Here is a 17,920-nt window from a genome sequence, read left to right as displayed (position 1 = left end):
GCCTTTCTTACAATCCTACAAGCAGGTCTCTAAGAAAGTTTTCTTGTTCTTCAAGATCTCAGTTTGACCTCCACAGTTCCTGTTAACTGCAATAACTGAATTGAGGAAACAGCTACCTGAAAACACTTTGCTATATTCTTAGTCTGCTATAGCCTGCTTTGTGGGCCTCAGTTATTTTAGTTTTCAGAGTGCTAGGCAGCTGTTTAGAGGAGACCTTAGCTTAAGCCATAGTCTTAAGAAGCTAATTATGGTCTGCGACCCTGGTAAAAGTTGTATAAGAGCTCTAATGTCAAACATTTGCTGCTCCTTTCCTATTTTCACTCATACATTGTACAGAAAGAAAATAATGCACTAATCTTACTTAAAATGTTGAAAAAGATGTTGTATCTTCAACATTATAGGTTTTAATCATTAACTTCATGCCTTTTGGAGATCAGTTCATCTTTTACTCACTTAACTATTCACAATAAACAAACAGACTTTTGCATGCCACTGTAACTTTGATTATGTACAAATCACCAGCTTCAGATTGTTTGGTTCTATCTACATTCTGAGTGGTGTTGAGTCAAAATTTTGCATTTTAAGTTGCATAAATGATATGAACCTTTACTTATTTTCTAAATAAAAAGTCCTAAAATGCAAATAACTTTAAACATCACCTCACACTACATTAATAAGTTGTTACAGTATTGGAATTTATGAATAACTAAACTGTGACAGAAATGTCAGCTAGAAGCTTATAATTCTTAGGTGATGGTATGCAATAGGTTATTATGATCTTGGAATTTTCTTTTATTTCACCCTGACATTTTACAACCTGATAATTGAGATGGCTCTGCACACACACAACCACAATGTCACAGTGTCAGGCTGAATTCAAAGCTATAGCAGTCTGTAGCAGTACATGTGACAACATATTCTCAACACAATGTTAGCAGCTTTGTTATATATGAGTGTGGGTGACCCTTTAACCCAGTATTCTGTTTGGCATCAGATTGACTGTGTCGTTCAATCCTTCTCCAACTCTCCACCATCTCCTGGTCAATCACACCTCTCTAGTCTTTCTCCTAAGGGCTCCTGTCTTTGTATCAGCAGAGATCATAAGCTGTAAACTGGTTTGTGGTAGGTGCTGACTGCCCGTCACTTGAAAGTTATCATGTGACCAGCGCTCCACCCTTGAGTCACGGGATGACACTTGAGCCAGTTCCATTTGTAGATGAAGACTTTAAGGTGTGGTTGAAGGCTCAAAAAGATCCAGTTAGACCTGAGATTATATTGACACTCACACTTATCCCAAGGTCTGGTTCCATGCTGAAAGTGTCGCAGTAGAGTTCAAGATGTTTTAACACTTATCCTAATGCCTCAGTTTAAGACATGTGATCTGTAAACAAGGTCACATGGAAATTGTGTGAAGGTCACTGGAGTCGCATGAATCACAGTGTGAGTGTGTGTGGAACTCAGTCTGAAGGCATATCAGGGTGGCAGTACTTGGTTTACACTGTGATCAGATCTCTGTCAGATGCAAATGATATCTGTACAGTTTTGCCACATAGTTGAGAGGACAAAAGTCGACAGCCATGCTAGCAACTCTGTGAGGCGTAAGTACAATTGTGAGGTACTTGTGCTTTGATTATTTTGATTTTATAGTGTAAGGGGGGGTTGGTCAAGGGGTTAAAATACTTTTGAATTAAAAGGATTCTTTTGATCAGCTTGAAAGCAAACTGGATAACCAAAGCAGGAATAATGATGACTTAAAATCAGTTTCACTGTGTACAATAATTTAAAGATAAATGAAAATAAAACCCAGAGTAAAATCAACCAAGACTTAGAATAAATTAAAATGTCCTAAAATTGCGTTTAAACCACCCCTTTGAAATAGTCTCAAATGACATGTAATTCAAAATGACTTAATTTGGGGGAGCAGATTCATTGGTGCTGGGGAACGCTGTCCTTGTGGCAGGGCCTTACCGACCGCCTTGTCTCTCTGTCGTTGTCCCTCAAGGCTCTAGTAAGAGAAACAGGAGATATAGGAGCAGCAGTAACAAATCCAACAACCATGGGCCTACTTTGTTTCTTTTCCACAGAACATTCAAAATAGTGCAGTTATGCTCCCAGGTGCAGGTATTTACGCTAGTCAGGTCACTTCTGCTGGTAGGAATCGAAAACATAATTAAAAAAGCAAATGCAATTTTACAATAAAAGCATGTAAGAGGAAGAAGAAGATTATAGCTGCTGCGCAGCAGTGGTTGGGGCCAGACAATTTTAGGCTGAGCAACAAGAGGCAGAATAGGAAGACAACAAGAAGGTTGCCATTACAATGTACATTTTGCATCAGTTGAGGCTTGAACTCTCAACCTCTAACACCAAGGAGCATCCTCTATCTGACTGAGCTAAGTAACAAGTGATACTTAAATTGTGGCTTCACAAATAGACTAAGCCAGCCACCAGGATGACAGCAGCTGTCAAGGCAAATTCCAAACTGCTGTCATAAATTCAGTTATCAAGACAAAAATCTGAAAATACACATCTTGCACCTGGACAGCATGGATATGTTGTTAATTTGTTTTTAACAATGACTGATTTACTCCATAATTGAAAAACTGATGTGTAAAGATACTCTATTCCCATTGACAGCAATGGTTCACATGAGGACAGAATTCAAAATGCTGTCAAAAATTCAGTTTTTGATATAAAATTTTGATATTTGCCAAACATCATCTACCATGTCTCAAAAAAAAAAACAGAAAACAGTGATGGACTTCATAATTTGCAATAAGTTTAAATATACATACGTTTCTTCAATATTGGGGCTACATTTTGGTAAAAGTTGCAAAGCTGTAGCACATACGTTCGATTTGCTGTGAATTTTTGAAGTTTTTTTTTATAACTTAAATTTTTATTAAGTTTTCACATGCAGCAGCTAACAAGGTACAAATTAAAATAACAATAGTAAAAACACTAAAGTGCAACACACACCGCCGCCGTACGCTGTGCGTCAAAACGCCCGCCTCCATTATATTCTATGAACCAACCCACACTGGCGCCAGCCGACGCGCTGCACCGCTCTGCTTCAGCCCGCTGCTCTATTTCCAGCGCGGTCGGCGCTCACGGCGGCACTGCAAGAAAAGCCTTTTATGTACGTCTTGTCTCGTAGGATCAACTCCAGTTGTTTCAAATTTTTAATAAGACGACTTTGATAAGAAACTCACCCGTGAAATTCAAGTTGTTGTTGCCTCAAAGTTTTTCCTCTTCTTCTTCTGTTACTAGCAGTTGGCAACCGTTGGCAACTAGTGTAGGTACAGCCACCTAGCGGGCTGGGGTGGGAAATACATGTTGACGGTGCCGCTGCGCGCCGCTGCTGGTGTGTGTTGGGGGGCGGCCCTTGACGGCCACAGCGCCGCACCAGCGGCGGTGTGTGTTGCACTTTACAAACTGTCTGGAGATGAGCCACTATTGAGTCCACTGTTCCATTTGGCATTTGTTCAGTTGGTGTCACGTCTCATATAAATGTTCCATTTTTCCCAGTTCTTTTCAAATACATTCTCTTTGACTCTCAAAAGGTATGTCAATTTTTCCATAACAAAGATTTCCTGGACAATTTCCAACCACTGTTCCTGTTTTGGGATATTTACATTGAGCCAGTTTCTTGTGACTGCTTTCTTACTTGCTGCAAGTAATATTTTAGTCAAGTACAGATCTTCTTTCATTACGACCTTCTCAATATTCCCAAGATACATCACTGGACAAGTATTTGGGATTTCATATCCCAATATTGTACAGTTCCAGAAGATGTGTGCATGGTCTGCCACCACACTCCCACATAGTCTCCAGCAGTTTTGTTGTATAGCGAGTTGCCTAGATTTTATTTTTGGTGTTATAAAATAGCGAGTTAGGTTTTTCCAGCAGAACTCCCTCCATATCAGTGAATTTGTAGATGTGCATTGTGTCTCGCACATGTGGTACCATTCCTCCTCTTGTATTTGGATCTTTAGTTCTGCTTCCCATTTTGCTTTTATATAGAGTGTTGATCCCCCCCGCTCTCACCCAAAGCTCGATAGAAAGCAGAGATGGGCCGAGACCCCTTCCGTTTGTATGAATCCATAATAACTTCTATCACCTTATTTATAGTTTCAACTGACCTTACCTCTTTTGTGAAATAATCTCTTAACTGCATGTATCTATAGAAATCTTTGTTTTCGAGGCTGTACTTTGTCTTTAGATCTTGGAAGCTTAGAAATTCTCCACCTTCCAAAACCGTACATATTGCTGTCATACCCTTTTGTGCCCATTCTTTAAATACTGGATCATACGTCCCTGGCTTAAACTTTGTATCGTACGCGAACCACCTCAGAATGCGTATGTCCCTCTTAAGTTTGTATTTTCTTACTACAACGCTTCATATTTCTAGTGTAAATGCTACTATTGGGTTCATAGCATGTCTCAAAGCACCAATCAAATGTTTATCCCCCACCAATATCTGGGTCTGATAGCCCAGTATTTCCCTTTCCATTTTTTTCCATTTAGACTCATAGTCAGGTCTACACCAACAGGCCAGAGGTCTGAGTTGAGCTGCATAAAAATATTCTGTAAAGTTATGCAAAGCCATTCCACCCTTACTTTTAGGTAGTTGAAGTGTCGTAAATTTTATTCTTGGTTTTTTACTATTCCAAATGAATCTAGAAATCATCTTGTCCCAGGCTATAAATTTGTTTTGGGGGATATTAATTGGAAGAGCTTGAAATAAATATAGCAATTTAGGTAGAATATTCATTTTTACCGTCTGTATTCTAGTACAGAAGTCTAACCGAAGGGTAGACCACCTTTCAATATCTTTTTGAATGTTTTTATCAATTTCGTTATAATTGTTTTCAAACATGTCGGTAAGTGTTTTAGTCAGAGTTACACCAAGATATTTCATGGTTTTAGAATTCCATTTCAGATTATATGCATCTCTTATTTGTCGGGATGGAGAATAATTTAATGAAAGAATTTGTGTTTTTGCTATATTCAGTTTATACTCTGAATAATATTCATACATTTCCAGTAGAGACATTAGGTGTGGGAAACATATATCCGGTTGTTCAAGAAAAATAATGACATCATCCGCGAAAAGGCCAATGATATGTTCCGTCCCCCCTACATTGACACCCTGCAGTTCCTCACTCTGCCTTATTGCCTGTGCTAAAGGCTCGACATATAAAGCGAAAAGAGTAGCAGACAGACAACAACCTTGTCTTGTCCCTCTCTCCAACCAAATCATATTGGACAGGCTTCCATTTTGATCTTAGTTGTGGGCTCTTGATAAATAGTTTTAATACATCGGATTACATTTTCATTGAAGCCAAATCTCTTTAGTACCTCATACAAGAATAACCAACTAACACTATCAAATGCCTTTTCGGCGTCCAAACTAACCAGAATTGTACTTGTACCACTTCAATCAATCAGATCTGGTATGAGGGCCTCAAATCTTTTGCAAATAATTGATGTAAATAGTTTGTAATCTACATTTAAAAGTGAAATCGGTCTATAGTTTTTGCATTCTTCTTTGTCTTTGCCTTCTTTAAGTAGAACGGTAATAATTGCTTCCTTCCACGATGGGGGGGCCCTGCCCTCGTTAAGAGTCCAGTTAAAACAGGACAGAAGCAAAGGTGTTAGCTCCTTCTGAAAGGCCTTGTACCATTCCAATGGAAACCCATCACTACCTGGTGATTTACTAGCCTTTAACCTACTAATTGCAGCTTCCAGCTCCTTAACTGTAAATTGTGACATAATAGTGTCATTCTGTGTCTCATCAATAGATGGCAGGTCAAGTGAGTCAAGAAAACTTATTATTATTATTATTATTATTATTATTATTATTATTATTATTGTTGTTTTTTCATCAGCTGATAATGGTTTAGAATAGAGTTTCTTGTAATATTCTTCAAATATTCTTTCTATTTTATCTGGTTCATGTGATAATTGGTTGGTTTGAGGGTTCCTTATTTTATGAATTGTGTTAATGGCCTGCTGTTTCCGCAGGCGTCTAGCTAAAAGTCTTGTTGCTTTTGGGCCTGATTCATAGTAGGTCTGCTTTACAAATCTTGCCCTCTTTTCTACATCTGACCTGAGTATCTCATTTATCTCTTCCCTTGCCTTCTTTATTTGTTGTAATACAGACTGATTTTTATGTTTCTTCTCCAGTTCTTGCAGTATTTCTACTTTGTTATATATAGCTAGCCGAGTCTTTTTTTGTGATGTTGTCAAAGCGATTAGTTTCCCATGAATAACTGCCTTCATACCGTCCCACAATATTGCAGGGTTCACCTCCCCATTATCATTCTCTTCTATGTACCTTTTTATTTCTTTTCTTATCTGATCCACATTTGCCTTATTGTCCACATTTAGCCTCCATACAGTATTTATTTTCCTATTATTCAAGTGTATTGTCAAGCTGATCCCACTGTGATCTGATACATCTGCCATCCCGATTTTACACTCTGTGACCCTGTGACTTTCACTTGTATTAATTAAAAAGTAGTCGATTCTGGAGTAGACAGAATGAGGTACTGAATAGTGTGTATAATCCCTTTCTAGTGGGTGAAGTTCTCTCCACACATCAATTAGTCCCATTTCCTTAACTGATGTATTAATAAACTTGGTTAGATGCATCTTGCTTCTTTTGGGGCTTGTTGTATCCAATTTATGGTTCATGGCCACATTATAGTCTCCCCCACATATCAAAATACTTTCAGTTTCTATAGCAATAGTGTCAAACAGAGTTTTGAAAAAACATTTGGTAGTCTCTGGGGGGGCGTATACATTGATCAGTGTCACCATTCTGTTTCCTAGCTTTCCTTTAATTAATACAAATCTCCCCTCATTGTCCCTAACTTCTTTAAGACATTCAAATTGAACTGCATTTGTGATAAGGATAGCCACTCCCCTCTTCTGGCTAGGTTTGTAGGAACTGTAAAATGTATTCCTAAAACCAAAGCGTTTTAGCTTTTCATGTTCTTGTTGAGGCAGGTGAGTTTCTCGTAAAAATAGTACTTGAGCCTTTTCTTTTTTCAATTTAGCCAGGACCTTGCTCCTCTTAACTGGATTATTCATCCCATTTACATTAAGTGACACCAGTTTTATGTTATTATATGGCATTTAAATGATCCAATCCTGTGTTACATTCATTAACCTCCAGACAATTTAAAACTGCACAGACCTGAACATCTGGACAACATGTGCTAACTGAAAAAAAACATAGAAAAAACAGTTAACTCCCAAGTTAGGGTGATTCTTCGCCACCCTGAGTCCCCGTTGGTAGGCAGAGGGGAGATCCTCCTCCAGGGGGGCCCCTCACTAGAGATGAAACACGCCATTTCACACATCCTAGTAGTCCAGCGTCATCCAATAGCATTTATTTTGTGTTCCAAATGTGTCTTCAGCATTGGTCTTAAATGTTTTGGCCCCATATACCAGCTTAAATTAATTGCTTGATTTAAGGCTCACATCACAGGCAGAAGTGATGTAATAGTCATTTAAACGTTAACTTCTCACAGCTGGTTTCACTAAGGGGCCAAGTAAATTTCACATACCGTGACAAAGTAAAGAATTAAGATTAGTTGGAGGTGTTCCGCTCAAATTCCTGTAATCTTTCCCTCGCACGGCACGCAGTGTCTTCTGTGCTCCTCTCTCCGGCGGCTCGCTGCCATGTTGAGGCCTGAAGAAGCTGCTCCATCTCCCAGTTTGGTTCCGCGGCGCTACAGCCTGGTATCTCCACTGCGTAACCTCTCTTCCTCAGCTCCTGCGCTGCATCTTGCGCACTCTCGTAAGTACGTGTTCCCGAGTCCCAGTGAATGCGCATCTTGTCCAGTGGAGTCTGGAAACGGATTCCTTTCTCTTTCAGGAGTCTCTTTATCCCAGTATATGCCTTGCGCTTCTGAATAACCTCTGTGGCATAATCATGGTCAAACGACAGACATCGCCCTTCAATCATTATATTCTTCCCCAGGCTTTTTTCAGTACTGCTTCTTTGGTATTAAACTCCAGAAAATTTACCACTATGGACCTGGGTGGCTCGTTCCGCTCTGGTTTGTGAGCTAGAGCTCTGTGGGCGCGCTGAATCTGTAAGCTAGTGTCCGAAGTCAGACATGGAGTTGCCTTCTTTCCCTTCGGGTACGCCATAAATGCGAATGTTGTTCTGCCTAGATCGTCCCTCCAAATCTGTCAACTTCTCCTGCATGGCTTTCTGTCTTTCCATGGACTTAATGAGCGCCTCCTTCATAGCCACGTTAGCCGATTCGGTCTTGTTGATCCGTGCTTCTGCTTCATTCAGCCTGGTTTCATGGGCCTGGATTCTAGATTCTAGCGGAGTTCGTTTGACTTCTAGTTGTTACTCCCTTGTTCATTCCAAAGTAAAATTACTATGAATTGCTTAACAGTTAGTGAATTTAGGGGGGCTAATTCTAACTTGCTATCGGGAGCTCAAGATCATGCAGCCATCTTGTCGTCTTGCTCCACCAGTAGTCCGAATTTTCAAAGTTTTGAACTTTAGACACTTCCTGTAGCGCCACCATCAGGACTATTGACTTGTGTTTGCAGCTGAGCAAATCTGGCATAGGACTGAACTTTTGTGCAAAGTTTGGGGAGGTTTTCCTGCATGGGAACTAGGATTTCCTCGGAAGAAGAAGAAAGAATGAGCAGGAAAACAAGAGGGTCTTGGCAGGATTGCCTGCCTGGCCCCTAAAGATATACTTTATTAATCTCAGAGGGGTAATTCAGTTTTTTCACTCTGTTGTCATATACACACAGGCCTGAAATACACACACATGCACAAACAAGATCTACACATGCATTAAATGGAGAAATGTCAGAATAAGGGTCTGGACAGGGTTGGTACCTTGCTCAAGGGCACCTTGGCAGTGCCCAGGAGGCAAACTGGCACCTCTCCATCTACCAGTCCATACTCCATATTTAGTCCGGATAGGGACTTGAGCCAGCGACCCTCCCATTTCAAGTCCAGAGGGACTGAACTTCTGCTGCCCCAAATAAGACCAAACACTGACATAACATAATTTAAAACAATATGTCAGACAATGCAATATAAGATAACCACAGCAAACAATATAAACAGCACAGTATAAAAAATAAATAGATTATTATAAACAATAAAACCATTACTCCCACCATGTGACAAAAGTACTTCTATGCTTCTACTCCATTATATTTTAGAGATAAATATTGTACTTTTCACTGCACTGCATTTATCTGATGACCTAGTTACTTAAATAAATCACTGAAATCAATTTTATATGTATAAATAATTAATTTATTGAATATACATTGTTAAATATTAAACTACCTAACCATATAAAAACTTTATAATCAGCTCTACCTTGACAACATTAAAATGCTGCTTACATTTTTGTTAATTGGATTTTTAGTACTGTTGCTGCTAACACTTAAGTACTATTACCTTTGTTTTTGAATAGGGGTTGTACTTTTGATTGAGTATAATTTTATCGTAGTATTGCTACTGCATTAACAATCTGTATACTTCTTTCACCATTTGTCACATTGGGAGCATGAAGGTCTGCATAAAATTTTATGGCAATCCATCCAGCAGTTCTTGGGATATTTCAATTTGGGCCACAATGGTGGTGTGACCAACCGACCATTGCAGCAGATAATGTCATGCTGCTCGCACAGTCCAACATTGTAGAACGTTCTAAGATTGCAGAGGATATAGCTGAAAGGTTGGGATGACACAAATACCTGTACTGAGCATTAGTACATTTAATGGGAGCTGTAGTTGCATGCAAATATAGTAATCTTTGTTTCACTGCCATTTTGTTTTATTAAAATAAGAACAGTAGTCACTTTTTCAAAGTCACCGATGGTTAAAATGCCGAGTCATGGATTGCATTGGGTTACTGAAGCTAATGGAACATAGGCTAACCTGCGCATGACATCATGACTTCAGCATTCTTTGGGGTTAGTGCTTGTTTGTTGTCATGATTGAAAAACAGCTGAATGTCAGGCAGCATGGTTTCTGATTAGTGTTATGTTTAGACCTCCGTTTTAATTTGGTGTTATTGTTTGAACTAGTTCTGTTTTCGTTGAAGGCCAAGTCAGGAAAATCTGAGGATTTGAAAGTGTGTTGGAAGTTGTTTTTAAAAATGACATTCAGCATGATTATTTTAAATTCACACATTAGTAGAAGAGTCAGCAATGCGTGACGCTGAACTTGAATTACATTAGAACATTTTCATTTTACTGTTGTTTTACATTCTGCTAAGATGTAATGCAAAATGAAGTTGAGAGCTCCTGTGGGCTATGATGCATTTAATCATTAATAACTAGACCTATACAAAAGCAACAATTTTTATGCCTCTTCACCAGCAACATCCATGGCTGGAGGCATTTTGTTTTCTGATGGTCCATATGTACTTATGTCTGTGCCATTTTTTGTGGACATAATATCTCAAGAACACTTCGTATTCAAATTTCTATTAGATTTGGCATAGATGTTTACTTCGACTCAAAAATGAATTTTTGATTTCAGTTGTCAAAGGTCAAGGTTAATTTGACCTTGCGTCCTTGTCATTCTTGTGAGCATGATATCTCAAGAACACCTTGAGGGAAATTCTTCAAATTTAACTATTATAATAGATAATAATAATAATGATTAATCATTTTAATTCAGATATAACCATAGCTCGACTTGACTGCGCGTGTAAATGTACTGTCTGTATGTTGTTTCATTCCACACTGTCTTGTTCACTCATTCTAACTCACATTTCTGCTCCTAATCTCTGAATCCCCCACCACCACCACCATCTTCCCAACCACGATTCCCAGGCATTTGTCATCTCCTTCACTTCAGACTTCATCCCTCGAATGGTCTACCAGTACATGTACAGTCCCGATGGCTCCATGCATGGATTTGTCAACCATACGCTGTCCTACTTTAATGTCAGCCACTTCCAGGAAGGCAAAGAAACCATGGATCCGTTGCACCTCGGCTACCCTGTTGAGATGTGCAGGTGGGAAATCAGTCTCATTTCATAATTGTCAATGTCATGATAAAACCATTTTTAGCATTTTTAACATTGATACAGCACTGTTGAAATGTGTTACTTGGTAAAATGAATCCAGTGAGACCAATGGTAAGAAGATCAATGGTAAAATATGACTGCTTAATAAGACTAGAGAACAAGAATTGAATATTCAGCGCATTTACAAAGATGCACATATTATCACCACTGCTTAATGATCATTTCTCAGGTAATAAATACTGCTGTGTACCAACATGTTTGAGTTAATCACAGCTAGTTGAAACCATTCAGCAGAAACAAAGTCCTGTTAAATTTAAATTATCAGCCTATTCTCAATCCCAACTTGTCAAATACTGCAGCTTTGCCAGTAATTTCAGCATCAGATACCAACATACAAAGGAACCTTCCGCGGCGGTATGATTCGCACCAGGTAGTGTCTATTTCTGATGCCGCTGGCCAAAACCAAACTCATCAAATACCACTGCTTTGTCAGCGGATGTCGGTGTCAGAAACTGATGCACCGAGACACTCTTCATGACGGTATGAAATGCAGAGAAAGAGCAAGAAAGTCGCTATAGGGTGGGTGGGAGGCAAACCAAAAGTCAGTGGAGTTATTTTAAAACCATGGTGTTCTATTATAAATATAACCACGTGTTTTTGTTGCCTAAATTTAAGGACATAAACTTGAAAGCAGTTTTGCCTATGTAGTAAGTTTATTTCATTACTGTATGCATGGAACAAGCAGAAAGTGTACATTTCTTGTGAAAACTGAAACATATTTTAAAAAGACACAATTCATCTAACAAGTGTCAATTGAGATGCCATCCATGATCATCCAAAGCCGATGCAGGAGGATACCTGGCACATGGTAATTTGATGTTTGAGTTCACTGACAAAGCGGCAGAATTTGACGAATTGGGATTGGGATTAAGAATTTACTGAAATTATTTGAGGGCTACCATGAGCGGTGTTACTCACTTTTAATGAATGATGTGTAAATAAAGTGTTCTGCAACCCCCTAATCTCAAGTGTAAACAATTCATCATACATAGATGTATGACCTCACTTTAATATTACCCTTACCTGTTACAAAGGAGGGCAGCACTCAGGTACCTCACAATGCACTGCACAGGTTTGATCCCTCTGGCTGGCTGGAGCTGTTCTGTGTGGAGTTTGCATATTCTCTGTGTGTTTTCTCCAGGTTCTCCAGCTTCCTCCCACAGCCTAAAGACATGCTGATTAGGTTAATTGGTGACTCTAAATTGCCTGTAGGTGTGAATGTGAGTGTGAATGGTTGTATGTCTCTGTGTGTCAGCCCTGTGATTGTCTGGTGACCTGTCCAGGGATCAGCTGGGATCGACTCCAGCACCCCCTGTAAAGGATAAGTGATTACAGATCATGGATTGATTGATGTTGCAAAGGATCTTATAGGTTTACAAGCCTTTTTGTATCCCCTACTACTGTTGATGCTTTACATAAGAATAATGCAACCCATCCTGCTGTACTGTTCCAACTGTTTCTTCCCCATGTTAACCATCTCCAACAAAAACAAATTTACCAGCATCACATGCACTGCCTCCATAATCATCTGCCTTTTCTCACCCAGTCTCCCACCTCAGAGCCATCACACGCCTACCACTCACAATACCAAATAACACTGATCACCCCCTAAAACAACACTTCGCATTCCTCTCATCTGGCCAGACATACAGGACTCTTAAAAAGAGAAAAGCTCCTTTCAGCTGTAGCAGCTCTGAACAATCTGCCTCACTGACACTGTGAGCTGGGATCATTGAATGAATGCACAAATGAACATTTTGTGTCCTGTCTATTTCTGTATGCTGTCATGTGCATGTTGCTATCCATATGTTACTATCTGTTGCTATATGTTTATCTGTTGGTGTGTACATCTGTATGTTACTATGTTGAACTGGCTGTGAGAATATTTATCCCTCTGGGACCAATACATCTAAAACTAGCGGGACTTTGTGGTGATAATTTACATAAGGAGAGCACGTACTTCCATCCACTTAAGTCACATCGGCAAATATTTAGAAATATGACTGCTAGGGATGTCCCGATCCAGCTTTTTCACTTCCGATCCGATACCGATATTACAGCCTTGAGTTCTGGCTGATACCGATACCAATCCGATCCAAGCGTGTATTATACATATTCACTCATTTTGTTGTCAGTCATGTTAGAAAAGGTTTGATCAAGCAATATTACTCTAACAAGAACAACTACTTAATCGGATTAGTTAGAATGATCCACAACAGTTGGTATGAGAAACTGACCTGTTTATTGTTAACAGGGTTAAATAAACAAACTGTAAATTTGAACATTAACATTAAATAAAAAATATAGCTGGTTTGCTTTGGCTGCTTTGGCCCCTTAATAAATAGAAAATAGATCAACACAAGAAATCTTAAAAATGTCTAACAGTGAAATTAAAATAGCAGCAAGACTCCACACACTTGTGCTTTGCTCCCCTAATAAATAAAAAAAAAGATTAACACCAAATTAACAAACAATGCAGCCTTTCCTTTTCAGTTATTTTAGTAGTGTTTTTGTAGTCCATCCATGGCTCCAATTTCACTAATTGTGCCCAAAACAGTGCCATCAGTGCTCTTTACTTAAACAGTAAGAGTGTAAACCAAATAAAAATATCAGTCTCAAAAAACCAGAGCAGAAAACAAATAGTCAGTTAACTAAGTTGTCCGCTACTCTTCCTATCCTCCATGTGTGTCTGCCGTCTGCATGCTGGCCTGGTGGATTGAAAGTAAGAGCTGGAGTGGATCACTGGAATAGACTGCTTGACTTGCGGAGCGCTGGGCTGGCCGGAAAATGGAGCGGATTTCGTGAAAAACTGGATCGGAGTTTTTGGACCTGCATTCTTCCATGCAGTCCGATCCGATGCCCGTTTTTTGTTAGTATCGGCGGCCGATACGGATCCGAATATCGGATCAGGACATCCCTAATGACTGCAGTGGGCTAAACAGAAAACTCACTGTAACAATGATGTGATAGAACAAATTACTTGGAAGGAGCAGTGTCGGGAATTCTGGTTTTTAATGAAAATGTCCTGACAGATTTGATGGATTTCAGGAATCACCCTAAAGTAGGTATGTCCTGATCCGATATTCGGATCGGTATCGGCCGCCGATATTAGCAAAAAACGTGCATCGGCATCGGATCGGACTGCATGGAAAAATGTCGATCCAAGAACTCCGATCGAGTTTTTCATAGAATCCAATCCAGGTTTTCCGGCCAGTCCAGTGCTCCGCGATTCAAGCAGTCCATTCCAGCAATCCGCTCCAGCACTTACTATCAGTCCACCAGCCCAGCATGTAGACTCACAGGAAACAGCAGCACCAGGCTGGCACTGACGCTAAAAAAATAACTGAAAAGGAAAGGCTGCATTGTTTATTAAATGTCAACAATGTCTTGTGGTGTTAATCTATTTTTAATTTATTAGGGGGCCAAAGCAATGTTAGACATTTTAAAGATTTCTTGTGTTGATTTATTTTCTATTTATTAAGGGGCCAAAGCAGCCAAAGCAAACCAGCTATATTTTTTATTTAATGTTAATGTTCAAGTTTAAAGTTTGTTTATTTAAACCTGTTAACAATAAACAGGTCAATTTCTCATACCAACTGTTGTGGATCATTCTAACTAACTTGATTAAGTTGTTCTTGTTAGAGTAATATCGCTTGATCAAACTTTTTCTAACATGACTGACAACAAAATAAGTGAATATGTATAATATGCGCTTGGATCGGATTGGTATCGGTATCGGCCAAAACTCAAGGCTGTAATACCGGTATCGGATCGGAAGTGAAAAAGCTGAAACGGGACATCCCTACCCTAAAGACATCTGTGAGTAAGAGCTTTCCAGTCTCACATCTCACTTAACACAGAGCATGAATTACTTTTAGACCCTGACACCATTTTGGGAGATTTAAATAATCAGTGAAGCTGCTGATGTTCTGTCCATTACACCCACATGGATAGTATTAGTACGAATCTTTCGCATCCATCCATCCATCCATCCATCCATCCATCTATCCATCCATCCATTTTCAACCACTGATCCAAGCCCAGGTCCCTGGGGCAGCAGGCTGAGCAAAGTACTCTAGACGTGCCTTTCCCCAGCAGCACTTTACAGTTCCTCCTTGGAGATCCTGAGGTGTTCCCTGGCCAGACAAGACATATAATCCTTCCCTCTAATGGGAGGTGCCCAGGAGGCATCCTGATCAGACGCGTGAACCACCTCAGCTGGCCCCATTCGATGCTAAGGAGCAGCAGCTATACTCTCCATTCTATCCTCACTCGTGAACAAAACCCTGAGATACTTGAACTCCTTTGCTTGGGCCAGTAACTCACTCCCAACCCAGAGGGGGCAACCCACCGGTTTCCAGCAGAGAACCATGGCCTCACACTTGGAGGTGCTGACTCTTATCCTGACCACTTCACACTTGGCTGCAAACCACCCCAGAGCATCTTTCTCAGTCACATTTAAAATTGTATTTTGATGTACATATCAATCTTTTGAGTATATCAGACTTTTGAGTATATGTTGTTAGGAGCAGATTTTAACACAAATGCAATTTTAATCCATAATGAGCACCAACATTGTACTTCACCTCCCAGTCACCATAAATACAGTCTCAGCTGCACCTCTCCTCAGCACAAACATGTTCATTTAGAGCCAGTTACGAGATTAAAAAAAGTAGCTTATTGCCTGGGTAAAAATGCTAAAAAACTGTGTTTGGTCAAGTGTTGGTTTTTGCACCACCAGAGCCTGCTCAGAGGCAGAGCGGGTTGTTCACCAATCGGAAGATCAGAGGTTCGATCCACGGTTCCTCCAGCCCGCATGTTGAAGAATCCTTGGGCAAGATACTGGACCCCAGATTGCTTGATGGGTGTTCCATCCGTGTGTGAGAGCGTGTGAATGGTTACTGAGTAGCAGGTGGCACCTTGTATGGTAGCCTCGGCCAACAGTGTATGAATGTGTGTGTGAATGAGTGAATGTGACTCAGTAGTGTAAAAAGCGCCAGCTCCAACTCTTCTGCAGCTGTTGGGAAAAGGAAATGAGTCAATTATTACATCAAGAAGGAACAATCAATTGCTGGATTATCAATAAAGAATTAAAGACCAATAGAAAATGTATTTTTGTCTCTCCAGGTATAAGGACTACAGAGAACCTCCTTGGTCAAACACTCCATATGAGATCTCAAAGGAATTCTGGGCGGTGCTTGCTGTCCGACTGGCATTTGTCATTGTTTTCCAGGTAAAGTGAAACATGAAGGAAACAGATGACTGTTCTAATGAATTTATCATAAATTGTATTGAAATATAACAGATGTCATCGAATATTAAATTGGATAAGAAAATATGTACTGTTGGGCGGCACGGTGATGTGGTGGTTAGCACTGTCGCCTCACAGCACGAGGGTTGCCGGTTCGATCCCGGGTGTGGGAGCCCTTCTGTGTGGAGTTTGCATGTTCTCCCCATGTCAGCGTGGGTTCTCTCTGGGCACTCCGGCTTCCTCCCACAGTCCAAAGACATGCAGATTGGGGACTAGGTTAATTGATAACTCTAAATTGTCCGTAGGTGTGAATGTGAGCATGAATGGTTGGTTGTCTCTATGTGTCAGCCCTGCGATAGTCTGGCAACCTGTCCAGGGTGTACCCTGCCTCTCGCCTGATGTCAGCTGCGATAGGCTCCAGCCCCCCCACGACCCTCAAGAGGATGAAGCTTTTAGAAGATGAATGAATGTGTACTGTTATGCCGAGGCATTTAGTAACTATTTTTGAGTGAACAGTGCTGACCGAGTGCAGTTAATTCAGAGTCCGGTCAGAGCAGTTCAGACAGAAATCAGCTAATTTCAATAAAATGGCCACAAACAGCAGATTGGCTTGCATGGGTGAACCAAATCCACATGGAGGTCTCCATGAAGCTTTCAACTTTGCTGATGTTGGACATCCAAATACGCACTATTTTCCTAAACCTTATACCATGGTAAAGTGAATACTTGATTGGCTGCAAGGTGTCTGTTAAAACTGGTTATGGATAAATAGTTCCAGTGCAACTGTCTGTTCACCATTCTAAATTAATGCACTTACTATATAATAGTATTAAAATAAATCTAATATGAGTAAGGGAGGCAGTCAAAGCCTGTGTTTACAATTAATTTCCATCATGTTGTCCATCAGTGCTTCATCCTCTGAACACTACAGGGTGGAAACTGTAACACACCCTGCAGGTACTACACTGCCCCTCTGAACTTGAGCAATCATTTCACAACCCATCCACTATTTCACTCACTGCCTCAGGCTGCAGCCAACAGTAACATTACACATGGAGTATTGTTTGTTTGTGAAAATTTTGATATTGATCTGGGGACAATGACAGGGTTGGATAGCTAGCTAGTCTTGTTGTTAAAAATAATGTCACATTATATACTGTTTGTCAACAGTATGCAATGTTATTGACTTTAAATCTTGTTAACATAATGTTCGCTTTCTGGCTAATAGCTTGGCCAAAGGGTTCCATGAACTTGGCAGACTAGAATATCTCCTGTTGCTAGATCGTATCTAAGGTTCATCCTATTTACTGGAGTAGTGAATAACGTTGCCATTGCATAAGAACCTTACAGGGCAGCAGCGATTGTTCCAGGTATGAGGTAAACCTTCAGGAGTTACCAAGGAAACTGAGTGAAAAACTTGCCTGTGAAAAACTTAATAAAAATAGAAATTCATTATTTCTTTGGTAAGTGCCATGGTATAAGCAGGATAATGCCCTTCGAGGTTGAGTAATCCTAAAATGTATTTCTGTGTCCATTCTCACTGAGGGTGAATATCTGTGCGGATTATACAATA

General features: G+C 40.0%; 1 protein-coding gene across 1 annotated transcript in view; it reads left to right on the top strand.

Annotated features, from left to right (window-relative positions):
• LOC125887526 (anoctamin-1-like) overlaps positions 1-17,920 on the top strand; it is a 147,223-nt gene that overhangs the window by 115,206 nt on the left and 14,097 nt on the right. Inside the window, exons 22-23 of the mRNA XM_049574418.1 lie at positions 10,840-11,024; positions 16,224-16,329. Coding sequence (XP_049430375.1) covers positions 10,840-11,024; positions 16,224-16,329 — 291 coding nt within the window. The remainder of the gene's footprint in view (positions 1-10,839; positions 11,025-16,223; positions 16,330-17,920) is intronic.

Source organism: Epinephelus fuscoguttatus, linkage group LG4, assembly GCF_011397635.1.
Source record: "Epinephelus fuscoguttatus linkage group LG4, E.fuscoguttatus.final_Chr_v1".
NCBI lineage: Eukaryota > Metazoa > Chordata > Actinopteri > Perciformes > Serranidae > Epinephelus > Epinephelus fuscoguttatus.
This window is presented reverse-complemented; position numbering and strand designations above follow the sequence as displayed.